The sequence below is a fragment of the Triticum aestivum genome, chromosome 2B, assembly GCF_018294505.1.
Source record: "Triticum aestivum cultivar Chinese Spring chromosome 2B, IWGSC CS RefSeq v2.1, whole genome shotgun sequence".
Taxonomy (NCBI): Eukaryota; Viridiplantae; Streptophyta; class Magnoliopsida; order Poales; family Poaceae; genus Triticum; species Triticum aestivum.
This window is the reverse complement of record NC_057798.1, coordinates 436,507,948-436,524,311: the sequence shown is the minus strand read 5'-3', so window position 1 is coordinate 436,524,311 and position 16,364 is coordinate 436,507,948. Positions and strand designations below refer to the sequence as shown.

General features: G+C 47.9%; 1 protein-coding gene across 1 annotated transcript; it reads right to left on the bottom strand.

Annotated features, from left to right (window-relative positions):
• Window positions 1–479: 479 nt before the first annotated feature.
• LOC123045324 (probable serine/threonine-protein kinase PBL7) lies at window positions 480–4,996 on the bottom strand. Its single transcript, XM_044468323.1, has 5 exons — window positions 4,620–4,996; window positions 3,818–4,017; window positions 3,251–3,440; window positions 1,585–1,976; window positions 480–1,178 (listed from the first exon to the last, which is right to left on the bottom strand). Exons 1-5 carry the CDS (start codon window positions 4,789–4,791, stop codon window positions 711–713), a joined length of 1,422 nt encoding a protein of 473 aa, XP_044324258.1. The 5' UTR covers window positions 4,792–4,996; the 3' UTR covers window positions 480–710.
• Window positions 4,997–16,364: the final 11,368 nt, after the last annotated feature.

Genomic DNA, 16,364 nt, shown 5'->3' with positions numbered 1-16,364 from the left:
TTTTATTGCCCGTAGCAACATGCGGTTCCTGACTATAACTTAAAATCCATCTAATCTTGTGTGTTCCCGTAACATAGCACCCGTCTAATCTTGTGTGTTCCCGTAACATAGCACCCGTCTAATCTTGTGTGTTCACGTAACATAGCACGGGCATCTTACTAGTCAAGTAACAAAACAACACGTGCTAGAAAGTTACGGATTGGTAGGGCCCCTCGCATCAACAACAAACGATCAAATAAACACCAGCCGTAGTAAAATTATATATTGTCGAGGGCCTCCACTTTAGCTAAAGATGAACCGAGCACTAACCACCTAGCAAGCACAAAAAACCTGGTGAAACCTATTGAGCCATCCAATCCAGCGATCCAAAGGCTAGAAGAATCAGGATGCAAGCCCGCAACCAGTGCAAATCCTATAACCAAGAAAAAACATAAAACAATGCAAATTATACAAACAAAGAAAAAGGAACAGGGACAACAGACACGAGTTCAGATTTGTTCTCCATCGTCGCAAAATTTTCCGAGAATTTACAGGTACGACCATATCCAGTACAAAGCCACCCAATTCTCCTCTTGTTTTGTTTTTGTTTTGCCCCTATAAATGTACACGTCTAACACCACCGGAAAGCACCCAATTCATCTTTCCCCGCCAATCGAAAGCAAGCACAGTCGACAGAGAGAAAACACAAGGCCGCAGGTTGAAGACTGCCGCTATCCGGTTTCAGTTGGAGAATCAAGGCTTCCCTGTGCATTGGCAGCAGCACGCGTCTTCTCCCGCAGGTTCGCACCCCACATCTTCGCCTCAGCCACCATCCTCTCCCTGTCATTAAGGATACCCGGAGGAGGCTCCCTGGGGGAATCATCCCGATCCGACTTGTGTCCTGAGCTGCCTGCCTCATCATTCTTCAGGAGCGTCCTTCCACTATCAGAAACCCTACTTCGCTGGTCGCCACCTGCCTTTTTCGAGGCATGGATCGCATTAGGATCATAAATTTGGGACGCCAGGTAGGAAAGAGCAGTCACAACATCAGCGATAAGTGGTCGCGAAGCAGCCTCTGACTGAATACACATTGACGCCACAGCGAGGGCTTGGTAGAGCCCACGCATGGGATATCTTCCCTGCAGCCCTGGATCAGCCATCTTTGGGAGCTTCCGCCTGTCATTGAAAAGAGGGCGTGCCTGGCAATGTATAAAGAATGACATTACTACACAATTAATTCCATGACACATGGAAAATCATAAGCATTGCACAAAGGACTAATATTTCTACTGCTACTTGCAAACTGTGGCCTTCTCCCAACATACTTTCTACTACTTGTATCCATAAGCGATTGTGGATAAGCGTTGTCATAATCATGCTTCTATCATATTTTTTACTTGAAAAAAGGTCCTTAATAGCTTCTAAATATACCCCCACATATATTTCCCAACTTCCCATCATAATTAAATATCCAGTTACCCAGCAAATATATAAGAGAAACTGATATCTGACTATCAACAAGTGATATATGGATAGATAATCTGATAGATTAATACTGAGTAGGAAATAGCAACAATTGATTATGAATAATTTAACATAGCATACCCATGACACGAGGTTTTGTTCCCCATGAGGTCTGGTGCTGTCAATGGCCTTCCGGCCAGTAATCAACTCAAGCAACACCACTCCAAAGCTATAGACATCTGACTTGACTGTAAGTTGCCCTGTCATAGCATATTCTGGAGCACAATAGCCGTATGTTCCCATCACACGTGTAGAGACATGAGACTTGTCACCAACAGGACCCAATTTAGCGAGACCAAAGTCTGACAGCTTTGGATGGAAATCATCACCCAATAGAATATTTGATGACTTGAAATCTCTATATATAACTGGTGGTTGTGCCTTGTCATGGAGGTATTCCAGCCCTTTAGCAGCACCAGCTGCAATTTTCATCCTAGTGTTCCAGTCCAACGGTTCCTTATCAGGAGGGAGATCTGCATCAAGTGTTACACAGAAGTTAATTTAGCCAAAAGTGAAATACGCAGAGTTACTTGGAACAAGATTGAACGTAATAGTTATACAAATGTTCTTTTTCTTGCATGGAGTTTCTTAAGTAACGAAGTTGCATTTGCAGCACTAGCGAATTAAAGGACTATGCATTCCTATCCCGAAAATTGACCCATGAATACCACAAAAAGAAAAACATTGGCCCATGAAGATACGAATCGGGAAGACATCCACATGGTTCAAAAGAAAATGTTCCTACTGCACAGTTGGATAGCTAGATCTGAGCTCAACTGATATAGTTCAGTGATGTACTTTCTGTGCACAACATTGACCACAGCACAGCCCAGAAAAACTGAGTCATCTGGAACAGGGTTACTTACTGTTATATCAGCAATATGTTTTCATGCTAGGTTCCAATTATTGGCACACCTGACTTAGCTAGTAGCTGGTTTATTCTCTGGTCCCCAACTATATTCTTCAAGACAATAATTTACATGACCCCTTGTTTAAATAATCAAATTAACCGACAGATCTAGCAATTCTACCGTCACAGTGATTGCTTTATTCACTTCATTGAGCTTGGTAGCAAAATGAACCTAAATGAAGTTCAGTATTTGAATATCAACTTCTTTCCTGCCTTACGAAAAGAAATTATATCTTGCACTAAAAGTGCACAGGGGGTATGACCGTATGAATATACACATCGATATTAAACCACATACACATGGAAGACATCCAATATTTGACCGCACTCACCACAGATCACTAATGGAGTCAAGTTACCTAATTTGCACTCTTCAGATATTTCCCAGAATATAAAATATGCAGCAGCCATGTCTCAAGCGGTTGACATGACCAAGTAGTAGATTAAGTTATACCACCATGCTAACAAACATACATACAAATACAGGACGTTCACCCAACTATAATTAGGTATAAAGATGGGGCCAGCAAGGTCAATCGGAGAAACCTACTGGATACTGTGCATGTTATGTACCGCTGCATGGACAAAAGGACTTGGCAGAGCAAAATGTCTCACAATCATGAAAAGAATCATGCACATGGAGCAACAATAAAACAATCATGGACAGATAGGGGCAGACAGAATAGCAGATTGACAACCTGTACTGAACCAAACATGTGAGAAACAACCAGTATCACATATGTGCACAGTAGCCGCACAAAAACATGAACGGAGGCTCAAAAGGCATTGCTCTGCAGTCTGCACAACGCCAATATAGAAAGCAACAAACAGTCTTACCATGGAGATGGTCTTCCAATGATCCAAGGGGCATATACTCATACACCAGAAGGCGTTGCTCTCCATCAGCGCAATAACCAACCAAATTAACAAGGTTTTGATGATGCAGCAAACTGAGCATGAGGACCTCCACCAGAAATTCCTTGTTTCCTTGGTTTCCATCCCTATTGAGCTGCTTTATAGCAACAACCTGCAACAGGTGCTTCAAACATTTCAGCTTTGCATGTGTCAGGCCCCGTCTCATGCTTTAGGACATAAAATACTTCATTCGCATGGCAAGCATTAATTGTTTCATGTGCTTCATCTTGCTCAATTAACAAAGGGCCTACGGACAGTCGAGCAGCCAAGGCCAGCAGAAATTGAATCTGCTATGCCTATAAGTGAACATGGACTTTTCTTGCATGTGGGCATCCACTGATCATGTGCAAACACTGGTTTTCTTGGATGTCCTAGACGAATCAATGGCACCTTTGATACAACCAAGTAACCTCGGTACTACTCTAACATCAAGAAACAAGAAAGAGGAAACAAAAATTAAGACCTAGCTTTGCCAACAAATCAAGTTACCTGGCCTCCATCAAGACGGCCCTTGTAAACACGTCCGAACCCTCCCTCCCCAATGAAGCATTCCTCCCTGAAGTTCCTCGTGGCAGCTGTAAGCTGGCGGAAGGTGAACGTCTGCGCAGAAAGGACATTGCCATTGGCATCCCTGAGATCTGAAAGCTCCTTCATTCCGGCATTGCCTTTTGCCCTTGCCTTCTCAGCCCCTGCACATATTCACATCGCCATGCAGATGAAGATACAATCACGATGAAGGAAGGCACCAACCCAAATAAGCATTCTACTCCTAATCGAATGAGTTATCATACGATAAATCACGGAAACCAGCCTAGTAGGTAAGATATTTGTACTCTCTATCAGAAATATCTTAGGGGATTACTAACCACACCTTATTCCCGTCTTTTCCCTCAATCCCATCCACAAGGATCACCTTGTCCATCGTCACCTGCCATCTAGATTCTAGAGTCCAGCGAGAAAAGGCCAACAGAGAGCATCAAACCATCATGAGGCACTTCTTCCACTGCCCAGCCCCCACGGTCACGCAAAGTCGACGAAAAGATCGCCACAAGATCCAGATCTGAGCTATTATTCCGCGCAAGGCCAGGCTGCTCTAACGAAACGATTACTATCTTACACGAATCTACAAGTCCTGAAGCCGAGCGTCTCTTCCCCTCCACTCCGGCCCGCCGTGCCGCCGTGCCGGTGGAGGAAAAGGGGAGAAGAGATTAACAGAGAGCATCAAACCATCAACGGATCCGATCCTACTCCCATCAATCGACCAGAAGGCCGATCGGAGAGACGCACACACCTGCGGGGAGCTTCTCGACGCGCGGCGGGACCATGGGTCTCTCCTCGCGGGCGCCGACGCCGGAGGACGATGCCGCGGGCGCAGTCCGTCCGCTCGTGCCATTTCCGCCGCCCTGCTTGGGGTAGAGCAGCTCCCCGTCGGAGCCCGAATCGAAGCACGGGAAGCAACCCATAGCGGCTCACCAACGAACTCCCCGCATTCCCGCAACAAGCGCCGCTGGATTCGTGCCGGACAGAGCACCCCGGACCAGCGGACCAGGTCGGCGGGCGGGCGGAAGGGCCTTGGAGGCGGGGGTAGGAGGAGGAGGAGGGGAGGAGACTGGTGGTGGACTCCGTGAGACGACGCGGTTTCGGCCTTGCCTTTGGCTGCTGCCGTTTTGCGCCGCTGCGTCTTAACGGGCGGCCCTCCGGACTGGGGTTGGTAAGAAACGGGTAACCATGGTCTATGGGAAGTTAGGACCTCACTGTCATTTTCAGTTTTTTTTTCTTTTTCCGTGTGATCTATCTTGGTTGCCTTCTTTCCCATAAAAGATCAAAGTCAAGATAAATATCATGTGAGTCTTTATTTGAGTGGCTCTATAGTGTTTCTGCAACGATAGTTGTTGAGGGTGAGAGAATTTAAATTTCGTTTACTTTCAGAATACGCATACAACTGAAAGGTTTGAACATACAAATTGTCAGATTATACTATCTTAAAAATATTAAGACAGGGTGATTTCATCATTTTACTTAATTTTTTTTGTGACCTTTGTTGTTGTTTTTCTTCCGAGTGTTGTTATGACTTTGTGATCTTACAGTGTTTTTACAATGGCCCGAAATGAATTCAAATTCACTTTTCCACGTGAATAACACGTGGTTGTTGGATTTTGTTCTCGCAAAGAAAAAGGTTGTCAGATTTTGCAATCAGGAATATAAAAGGTAGGGAAAGATGGTGTGAAGATAACTGCATCACTAGAGTGACGCATAGAAACTGTGGTGCAACGGTTGTGTCATTTTCTATTTTTCTAGGAAGCATATGTGATTCTAGTTTACCTTTATGAGAAAGAACTGTCGTGCGGTATGCATTAAACTATCATACGGTGTGCATTGTTGGAGACATGATAGCATTTTCCATTGCAATTGCAAGCAAGTGTGAAATGCCATATAGTACCAAGGAAAAATAAAAATCTTAAAATAGCTTTGTGCTTAAACTTTACTAATTGAAATGCGATAACCATTACACTGGATGGTAGAATTGTGATTCTACTGTGGGTCTTCATTTGAGTGGCTCTACAATGTTTCTTCTATGACTATTTGTGACGTGAGAGACCCTAACTTTAGGATTATACTTTCTTGACATGTATACAATTGAAAGGCCAGATCATACTGAGTTGTTGGATTATGTTATATTGAATAAATTGAGATGAAGAGAAGGTGAACAAATGTGCCGCTTAGATATAGGATTTCATCATTCGTGTTTTTTGGGGGGGAATTATTGCGTGATTATCGTTGTTTTTCCATGGAGATTACGGGATTGTGATCTTATGGTGTTTTTAATATGACCATAGATGAATTTAGTTTCACTTTTGCACTTTCATAAGGCGCTAGCATGAGAGTTGTCAAATTATGTAATCAAGGATACAGGAAGTTAGAGAAAGATGGAGTGAAGACAGTAGTACGCACTAGAGTGACGCATAGAACTTATGGTGTCACCATTGAGCCATTTTCTAGTTTACCTTTACGAAAGGAATTATCATGTGGTACACATTTTTTTAGATCTGCCATTGTTTTTTATTGCAATTGCAAGCAAGTGTGAAACGCCATACAGTGGTAAAGAAGAATAAAAATCTCAACATACTTGTGTGCATAAACTTTCGTAACTGAAATGTGACGACCATCACATTATGATGGTAGAAGTGTGATGATACAGTAAGTCCTAGTGTGTGGCATAGATATGAACCATATGTGCTTTTAGATATTTGCTTTGTGACCTTGTTCACTTATTAGTTACTACCAAGCAATCTCGGAGTTCCATAATTATCATATATCTTTTTTGGTTTACACATTGTCGGTGTCAAAACCGACGGACCTCAGGTAGGGGGTCCCGAGCTGTGGATCTTGGATCAATGGGGAACAAGGGATGAAGGACACGATGTTTACTCAGGTTCGGGCCCTCTCAAAGAGGTAAAACCCTACGTCCTGCTTAAATATATTGAAGTGTGTAGGATGATTACGGAGTCGATCTACCATGAGATCAGATGAACTAAATCCTAGGTGAGTAGGATGATGGTTATCATTCTAGCCTCTACAGACTAAACCCTGTGGTTTATATAGACACCAAGGGTACTAGGGTTACACATGGTCGGTTACAAAGAAGGGATAAACATGTCGATTCTTCTTATCTTGACTTGGAGGACACACCAAGGCATCAAAGACTTCCTGTCCGGATACGGAGTCGCCTCATAGTTAGGCCTTCTAGTAGTTCGCAGTGCGACCCACCTGTCCGGCCCATGAGAGATAGGTCGGCAGCCCGAGGACTCCCTCGGTAGCCCCTGAACTGGCCTTCAACACCGGTGCTTCATAGCTTCCTAAGTTTTTGACGAACCCGAAGTCTCCGGCTTGCGGGGCGAGTGCCTCTTCCCCTTAGTGTTCAGAGTTGTCATAATCGGGGCTCCGTGGACCCAAACAATGTTTGAACACTAGGGCGTGTGCGAAGATCTAGCTTGGTTGCTGCCTCAAGCTCGTCGCCTCACGGCTTGGCCTCATCGAGTTCGTGCGAGCGGGGAAAGAGATGAACACGGAGATTTACCCAGGTTCGGGCCACCTTGCGGTATAAAACCCTACTCTTGTTTGAGGTGGATTGGCCTCGCGAGGAGGTTGAGTATGAACTAGTACAGTGGATGAGATGCCTCAGGAGAGGTCCATGGCCAAAGGGTTTGATCCCCTCTCTACGATGGAGACTAGCCTATACTTATACTAGGCCCGCCTCTCCTCCCTCATAGCTTAGGCGGGAAGGAATACCACATTGGCCAATTATGAAGGGGGACAATAATACATCCTATCTTGACAAAAGGTGGTCTTCGCTGCAGGGCTTCTAGCCATGACGCAGTTGTGGGCTCGGCGATGACATCCGTTCTGCCGAGCCCGTGGTCTTGGTCTTATTGCACCGAAATGGAAACCTTTGGGGGACTCCTTAGGAACCCGCTCTTGTCCTTGCCTCCTTAGCACGAAAGAGAAAATTTTCCTGCACTGCACCCGCTGGCGCCCTTGGTCGTCATGGCTCACGTCATCGCGAGCCTCGTGAGGTGGGAAGCTACATAAAGACCTCCGCTCCTCGAGAGGCAGGCTCGGGAGCTGCTCCTCGGGAGGTCTTGGTGTCGTTCGCCTCACGAGGCCAGGGGCCCTCACGAGGGTCTTGCCCTTGAGATCTTGGAGTTGGGTCGTACCGGAGCGTCGATGAAGTCACGTGTTGGGCCGCAGGAAGATAGGTTTGGGTACGCCCAATCCCAGAACGCAGACAGTAGCCCCCGAGCCCAAGGTGCGCTCGTCTTGGCTTCGAGGCGAAGGCAAGGGGTGAAGTACAAAGTGTCACGGGCCCAATCTCCTGTGGGACAGGCTTGACGCGTGGTGCACAACGGGGCGCTGATGCCTCCACTCCCCCACGCCTCCTCGGCAACTGCCCAGGCTGACAAAAGACTGGCGCGCGCAATAAGGCCATCATTGCCTAGCTCCGCTCCTGCCTTCTGTTCCTCCCTTCCTTGTGCTTTGTCCGCCGAATCTTTCGCGGCCTCTAGACCGTCGTACCCCCATGGATCCCAAGAGGAAGAGGAGCAGGGCCACGACAGATGAAAGGATCGATATGGTTGACTAGAGGGGGGGTGAATAGGCAACTAACAATTTTTAGACTTTTCTTTAACAATTTAAAACTTGCAATGAAATAGGTTGTCTAGATGTGCAACTACGTGGACAACCTATATGATGCAAAGACAATGAGCACACAAGCAAGCAATGGATATGGCACAAGTAAGCTTGCAAAAGTAAAGGGATAAGATAACCAAGAGTGGAGCCGGTGGAGACGAGGATGTGTTACCGAAGTTCCTTCCTTTTAAGGGGAAGTACGTCTCCGTTAGAGCGGTGTGGAGGCACAATGCTCCCCAAGAAGCCACTAGGGCCACCGTAATCTCCTCACGCCCTCACACAATGCGAGATGCCGTGATTCCACTATTGGAGCCCTTGAAGGCGGCAACCGGACCTTTACAAACAAGATTGGGGCTATCTCCACAACACTTGGAGGCTCCCAATAAACCTGCGAAGCTTCACCACAATGGAGTATGGCTTCGAGGTGACCTCAACCGTCTAGGGTGCTCAACACCCAAGAGTAACAAGATCCGCAAGGGATAAGTGGGGGGAATCAAATATCCTGTGGTGGAAGTGTAGATCGGGCACTTGTCACCCAATCCCGAGCAAATCAACAAGTTTGATTGGCTAGGGAGAGAGATCGAGTGGAAAAGGAGCTTGGAGCAACAATGGAGCTTGGAGATGGAAGAGGTAGTCAACTAGAGGTAGAAGACGCCCCTTTTATAGTCGTGGACAAATTCCAACCGTTATCCACATGTTCAGCCCGCGACACACGGTACTACCGCTCCAGGGGCGCGGTACTACCGCGAGGCTGTGCGGTACTACCGTGGCTGACCACGGTACTACCACGACAGCAACACAGGCCGGAACTAGCCTGATAAGGGGGCAGTACTACCGCTTGCGCGGTACTACCGCACCCACCTGCGGTACTACCGCAAGGCAGGAAAGTCACGGCCTGGGAAGGGCGCGGATGAAATAAATTACATCCGTGCCTACTTCCGCTGAACTGGAGGAGGTGCAAAAATCCGATGCGGTACTACCGCCCGCGAGGCGCGGTACTACCGTGCGGGCGCGGATGTAAAAAATTACATCCGCGCCTACTACCGCGACACTACGGTACTAGGTAGGAGGACCACAGTACTACGACTCCTAGGGAGCGGTACTACCGTGGGCCTCCGCGGTACTACCGTGCTGGACGAGCGGTACTACCATGGAGGGCGCGGATGTAAAAAATTACATCCGCCCCTACTACCGCACCGGAGCGGCACAAGGCCAGGGAGCCGCGGTACTACCGCTCCAGAAGGGCGGTACTACCGTGACACCCAGCGGTACTACCGCGTGTGCTTGCGGTACTACCGCAAGCACAGCAGTAGTCGTCAGATTTCTGTACAACCAAGATAACGAAGGGAAGCTCCAAAGTGCAGGGAAAGGAGGAACAAGTGTACGTGTTGATTCCACCCAAACCTTTCCGACGCGGACCCCCTCTTAATAGTACGGCTCTCCTACGACTCAAATCCACCAAAGAGAAACGTAGAACGACGCCGACTTCAATAGTCTCCGAGGGGCACCGAATCGTCTCATGCCTAGATATGAATAACCTGAGAAACTCAAGGCACACGATTAGTCCGCAAAAGCATTGTCATCAATCACCAAAACACCTGAGGGAAGAATATGCCCTTACAATCTCCCCCTTTTTGGTGGATTGATGACAACACTTGATTTGCATATGGATAAGATAGTTTAGAGCAGGGGCAAACCCCACCTCTCTAAAATATAGACGGGCTCCCCCTAGATGTGTGCACTTTAGATGAATGCTTTGGACTGCATAGCACACAGACTAGGATCAACACTCCCCCTATATTTTAGAGACTAAGACATGATAATAAGCAAAGCAAGGCATAAAAATAGCACAATATAACACGAGCTCGCTAGGATAGATAGAGTGCATATGTCTTACACCATACGAAGTAAAGCTACCGAGGTTCAACCGAGAAAGCAGCAAACACACGACACAAACGAGAAAGCAGCAAACACACGACACACTCGCAAATCCCTACACTCTCTCCCCCTTTGGCATCGAGACGCCAAAAAGGCAGAGAGGACACCTACACACAAGAGGTGGCTCAAGCAGAGAACTCGTCCCAATCCTCTCCATCGGATGCCTCGGCAGCAGGGATGGTCTCCTCGACATCCTCCTCAGACTCAGTCCACCTGTAGCCCTGCTTCTCCATCCACTCGGCTTCTGGAGTGATGTGCTCCTCAGACCCGCCAGACACTGCCTCACCATAGAGCTGCAAGATCTTGTTGTCCCGGCGACGACTCTCCTTGGACGCCACGTGAGTCCTGTACTGCCCCTTGGCTTGCATGCAGAAAAGAGTCTTCATCTTGTCCTTCAGCTTCTTGGCCCATGATGGCATAGAGGCACTCTGGGAAGGTCTAGCAGCATGGCCCTCAGCAACATCCTCGGGGCCAGCATCCTCCTCATCAACAGCAGTCCGAGCAGCAGTCGCCTCGGCGCGAGTAGTGGTGTTGGCCCAGTTGGGTTTGATACGCAGGCAGATGGGCTCATGGCGAACCCAGTCAGGAGCAAGAAACTCATCAGCAGGAAACATCTTCTCCCAAGTCTTCGAAATCAGCAGAAACAGATAGGGCCCATAGATAGGCACCTTGCGGTTGAACACTGCAAACCGGAGCTCACACCACATGATGTGTGAGACATCAAGTGGCTGTGACTGAGACGAACGAGCATCCTCGCAGATGAGCATCATATCTACCATATAGGCATGAACCTTGTCTTTATCACCGATGCGAGGGAACAAGGAGTTGCGGAAGATGCGATACATGATATCCAGGAAAGGGTTGAGCACCAAAGTTGTCTTGCCATTGGCGAGTGCCTTCTCAACCATGAAAGGGGTAAGTCTGTCCTTGCTGGCAGAATCAGCATTGGCATGGGGGCGAACACCCACTGGAGAGTCGAGACCATCATCAGGAACCTGGAGGAGATCCATGAACTCCTTCCAGGTAGCAGACAGCTTACGGCCGTTGGTCATCCAGGTCATCCTCCGTTCCTCATCGGAGTGAAAGTAGACTGAGGCAAAGAACTGACAGATGAGCTCAGGGTCATAGTCGAGGTGGAAGGTAATCACATGCTCAATGCCAAACTGCTCCACCAAGTCCAGAGCCTCTCCAAAGTAGTCACGAAACTTGTCCTTCCTCATGTGATGCATATCAATCCACTTCACCTCCACATAGGTGTTCTGCTTGTTCTTGATGACATCCAGATAGATGTTGACCTGTTGCTTGTTCCAGAACAACTCACAGCCTCTGAAGGTGGCACGCGGATGCACATAAGGGTGAAGCTGCCTGAGACGGACATAATCAGCTTGGGCAATCTCATCCATGCCCTTAGCGGGCTCCTTGTGCTTGCTAGCAGAGTGCTTGACATTGCGCTTGGAGGCAGACGAGCCTTCTGGTACTTCTCCTGGGTTGCGCAAACGCTTGGAGCCAGTGTCACGACTGGGGTTGGACCGGCGAGAGCCACCACCTGAGACACACACGCAAAACACCAAAGACGCGAAAGGATCAATGCAAAGGCCACGAACAAGCACAAGAAACCCATAGAAGACATACGAGAAAGTTGGCATGCGAAAGAAGTGAGCCACGGTAAAACTGCCATTGCATGCGGTACTAAAAGGTTAGTACAGCTCCAAACGCGGTAGTACCGTGCGAGGTCACGGTAGTACCGTGGTTGGAGCGGAAGTAAACTTTTAGTACCGCACAGAGCGCGGTAGTACCGCTCCCGAAGGGCGGTAGTACCGTGCAAGCGGTAGTACCGCCCCAGATGGGCGGTAGTACCGCGTCGCGTCAGATCCAACTGTCGGTTTGAATCTGAAAAAGAACCGCGAAACAATGGCGGTGCTACGGTGATCCGATCTAGCGCAAGACAACAATACAAGTAAATCCTATGCAATACCACACTCCTTCATCCTACTCTTGCAGAGATTAAGCCTAGGAATCTCAAGAACACACAAGTTTCCCCCAAAACCTAGAAACACTAAACACAAACAACACGGAAAGGGAGTTGGGGAAAAACCTTGGTCCATAGCAAGAGCACGTGGTGGGGAACGATCCCACCGGTCGGAATCCCGGGAGGGCAGCCGGTGGAGGAGATCCGGCGACGAACGCCGGCTCCGTTCTTGAGCGAGGGAGAGAAGGAGGCGACGTGGAGAGAGAGGACAGCGAATGGGTATGGGGAGTTAAAACTCCCCCTGCCCGTCCTTATCCCCACGCGCTCGAACCGGCGCGGTAGTACCGCGTATCATCGCGGTAGTACCGCTCGGGCGGAAGTACCGCGCCGAGGCGGTAGTACCGCTCAACCAGGCGGCAGTAAAAAATTACTGCCGCGTGGTGACGGTAGTACCGTGCTCCCGCTAGCGGTAGTACCGTGGCAGGCTGCGGTAGTACCATGGCCGACCGCGGTAGTACCGTGAGCTCAAGACACCGCAAGTTTCAACACAAAAGAAGAGGCCTTTGCACGGAAACTTTTCACACACAAGAAACACAAGAACACGCACAACCAGAGGCAAGAAGACAACACGAAACCACCAAGCGACAAAGCCTCTCGAGGAGAGAGGGCGGTGGCCGAAGCCACCTATGTTTGAGTTGGATGGTATGGCACCGCGAAGAATTATCCTTGGGCCCATGACCAAAACTCGTCTTTGAAGCACAAGCACCATTAAAATGGCTAATGTGAAAGAGGTGATCGATTTATGCATAATGGGGGGAGGGAGAGTTCATTGAGAGAACAACACTCCCCCTATGTCCATGCCTACACCTAAACTAGACAACACGTTGAGTGTGGTGGGGGGTGTACGGGTTCAAGTCACATTGCTCAAATCAATGATATTTAGCTCATGCCTTAACTCGCGAAATCTTGCTTCATCCAAGGGCTTCGTGAAAATATCTGCAAGGTTATCATGAGTGTTGACATACTTGAGCTCGATCTCCCCTCGCCTAATGTGATCCCGGATGAAGTGATACCGAATCTCAATGTGCTTCGTCTTGAAGTGTTGTACCGGGTTGAGAGAAATCTTGATGGCACTTTCATTATCACACCAAAGAGGCACTTTGTCACAAATGACACCGTACTCCTTTAAAGTTTGCCTCATCCATAGGAGTTGAGCACAACAACTACCGGCCGCCACATACTCCGCTTCGGTGGACGAGAGGGACACACAACTTTGCTTCTTGGAAGACCAACTTACCAAAGAGCAACCAAGAAATTGGCACCCTCCGGAAGTGGACTTCCTATCCACTTTGTCCCCCGCCCAATCGGAATCCGTGAAACCTTCAAGCTTGAAATTTGCTCCTCTTGGGTACCATAAGCCAAAGTTTGGGGTATGAGCCAAATATCGAAAGATTCGCTTGACCGCCACATAGTGACTTTCCTTTGGTGCGGCTTGAAACCGTGCACACATCCCCACACTCAACATGATATCCGGTCTAGATGCACAAAGGTAAAGCAAGGAGCCAATCATGGAGCGATATACCTTTTGATCCACCGCTTTACCATTGGGATCGATGTCAAGTTGGCACTTGGTAGGCATTGGTGTAGAAGCCGGCTTGACATCACTTAGCTTGAATCTTTTAAGCATGTCTTGAGTGTATTTGGCTTGGTTGATGAAGGTTCCTTCTCTTCGTTGTTTGATGTCAAAACCAAGGAAGAACTTCAACTCTCCCATCGAAGACATCTTGAACTTGGAGGTCATGAGAGCGGCAAATTCCTCATTGAAAGCTTTGTTAGGAGAACCAAAGATAATATCATCAACATATAGTTGGCATACAAACAACTCCCCTTTGACCTTCTTAGTAAAAAGAGTGGGATCGATTTGTCCTACTTCAAATCCACGATCTTGTAGCAACTCGGTAAGGTGGTCATACCACGCACGTGGGGCTTGTTTAAGGCCATAGAGTGCCTTATCGAGTTGATACACGTGATCCGGGAAGTAGGGGTCCTCGAACCCGGGGGGTTGCTTGACATAAACCAACTCATTAATGGGACCATTAAGAAAAGCACTTTTCACATCCATTTGTTGCAACTTAAAGTTGTGATGGGAAGCATAAGCAATCAACAAACGAATGGATTCAAGACGAGCAACGGGAGCAAAGGTTTCACCGTAGTCGATGCCCTCGACTTGGGAGTAGCCTTGTGCTACCAATCTTGCCTTGTTGCGAATGATGTTCCCATGAGCATCTTGCTTGTTCTTGAAGATCCACTTTGTTCCAATGACGTTGTGGTTCCCCGAAGGTCTTGGCACCAATCTCCACACCTTGTTGTACTCGAAGTTGTTTAGTTCTTCATGCATGGCATTGAGCCAATCCGAGTCTTCGAGCGCCTCATAGACCTTTTGGGGTTCAACACAAGAGACAAACGCATGATGTTCACAATAGTTAGCTAATTGTCTACGAGTGCTTACCCCCTTTCTTAGACTTCCAACCACGTTTTCCATGAGATGGCCTTGGGTGGTGAGTTTGGAAGCAATCTTCGCGGCACGACGCTCTAATTCTTCCTCGGGAGTGGAAGGAGGAAGGTTAACTTGATCATCTTGAGCGCCGTCTTGAGCTTGCTCATGATCTTGAACTTGCTCGAGGGGGAGAACTTGACCTTGGGCATCATTTGGAGATTCAACTCCATCTTGAGGTTGATCTTGCCCTTGGTCTTGTTCATGAAGGTGAGGGCCTTCACTTTGTTCTTCGGAAGCGTGTGGGTCTTGGGGAGGTGATGGCTCCACTTGAGTGGAGCATTGTCCTTCTCCTTCGGCCACAAGGGGTTCCTCAATGGGTAGGATATGACCAATACCCATTCTTCTTATGGCTTGGGGAGGAATTTCATCACCTACATCACAAGTACCACTTTGCTCCACTTGGGAGCCGTTATTTTCATCAAACTCTACGTTACACGTCTCCTCAATGAGTCCGTTGGACTTGTTGAGAACACGGTAAGCATGAGAGTTTGTAGCATAACCAACAAATATGCCCTCATGAGCTCTAGCTTCAAATTTAGACAAACGAACACCTTTCTTGAGAATGAAACACTTACACCCGAACACCCGGAAGTACTTGAGATTGGGCTTGTTCCCGGTGAGTATCTCATACGGAGTCTTGTTCAAGCCTTTGCGGAGATAGAGCCGATTGGATGCATGACAAGCTGTGTTGATGGCTTCGGCCCAGAAGTTGTATGGAGACTTGAACTCCGCCATCATGGTCCTTGCCGCATCCATCAACGTCCGGTTCTTTCTCTCCGCAACACCATTTTGTTGAGGGGTATATGGTGCAGAATATTGATGCTTGATCCCTTCATCACTAAGAAACTCATCCAAGGTGTAGTTCTTGAACTCGGTGCCGTTGTCACTTCTTATTGTCAAGATCTTTGCATCATGTTGACGTTGAGCTTCATTTGCAAAGTCGATGACGGTTTGTTGGGTCTCACTCTTCCTCTTGAAGAAGTATACCCAAGTGTATCTTGAATAATCATCCACTATCACCAAGCAGTACTTTCTACCCCCAAGACTATCAAAGGATGGGGGCCCAAAGAGGTCCATGTGGAGGAGCTCCAAGGGTCTCTTCGAGTAGATGATAGTCGTGGGAGGGTGAGCCGTCTCATGAAGCTTTCCTTCGATACAAGCACTGCAAACACGATCTTTGGCAAAACTAACATTCGTTAGTCCATGGACATGGTCCCCCTTGAGAAGACTTTGCAAAGATCTCATATTGACGTGGGCTAAACGGCGATGCCAAAGCCATCCCACATCAACTTTAGCCATTAGGCATGTCGCGGTCTTAGTGGGTTGCTCCGAGAAGTTAACCACATAGAGACCGTTCTCGACATGCCCAACAAAGGCTACTTTAA

Coding starts and splice junctions, on each gene's coding strand:
- LOC123045324 (XM_044468323.1), bottom strand. CDS start 4,791: ATGGGTTGCTTCCCGTGCTTCGATTCGGGCTCCGACGGGGAGCTGCTC. Junction 3,441..3,817: donor GCCGTCTTGATGGAGGCCAG/GTAACTTGATTT, acceptor CACCTGTTGCAG/GTTGTTGCTATAAAGCAGCT. Junction 1,179..1,584: donor AACAAAACCTCGTGTCATGG/GTATGCTATGTT, acceptor ATACATTGCCAG/GCACGCCCTCTTTTCAATGA.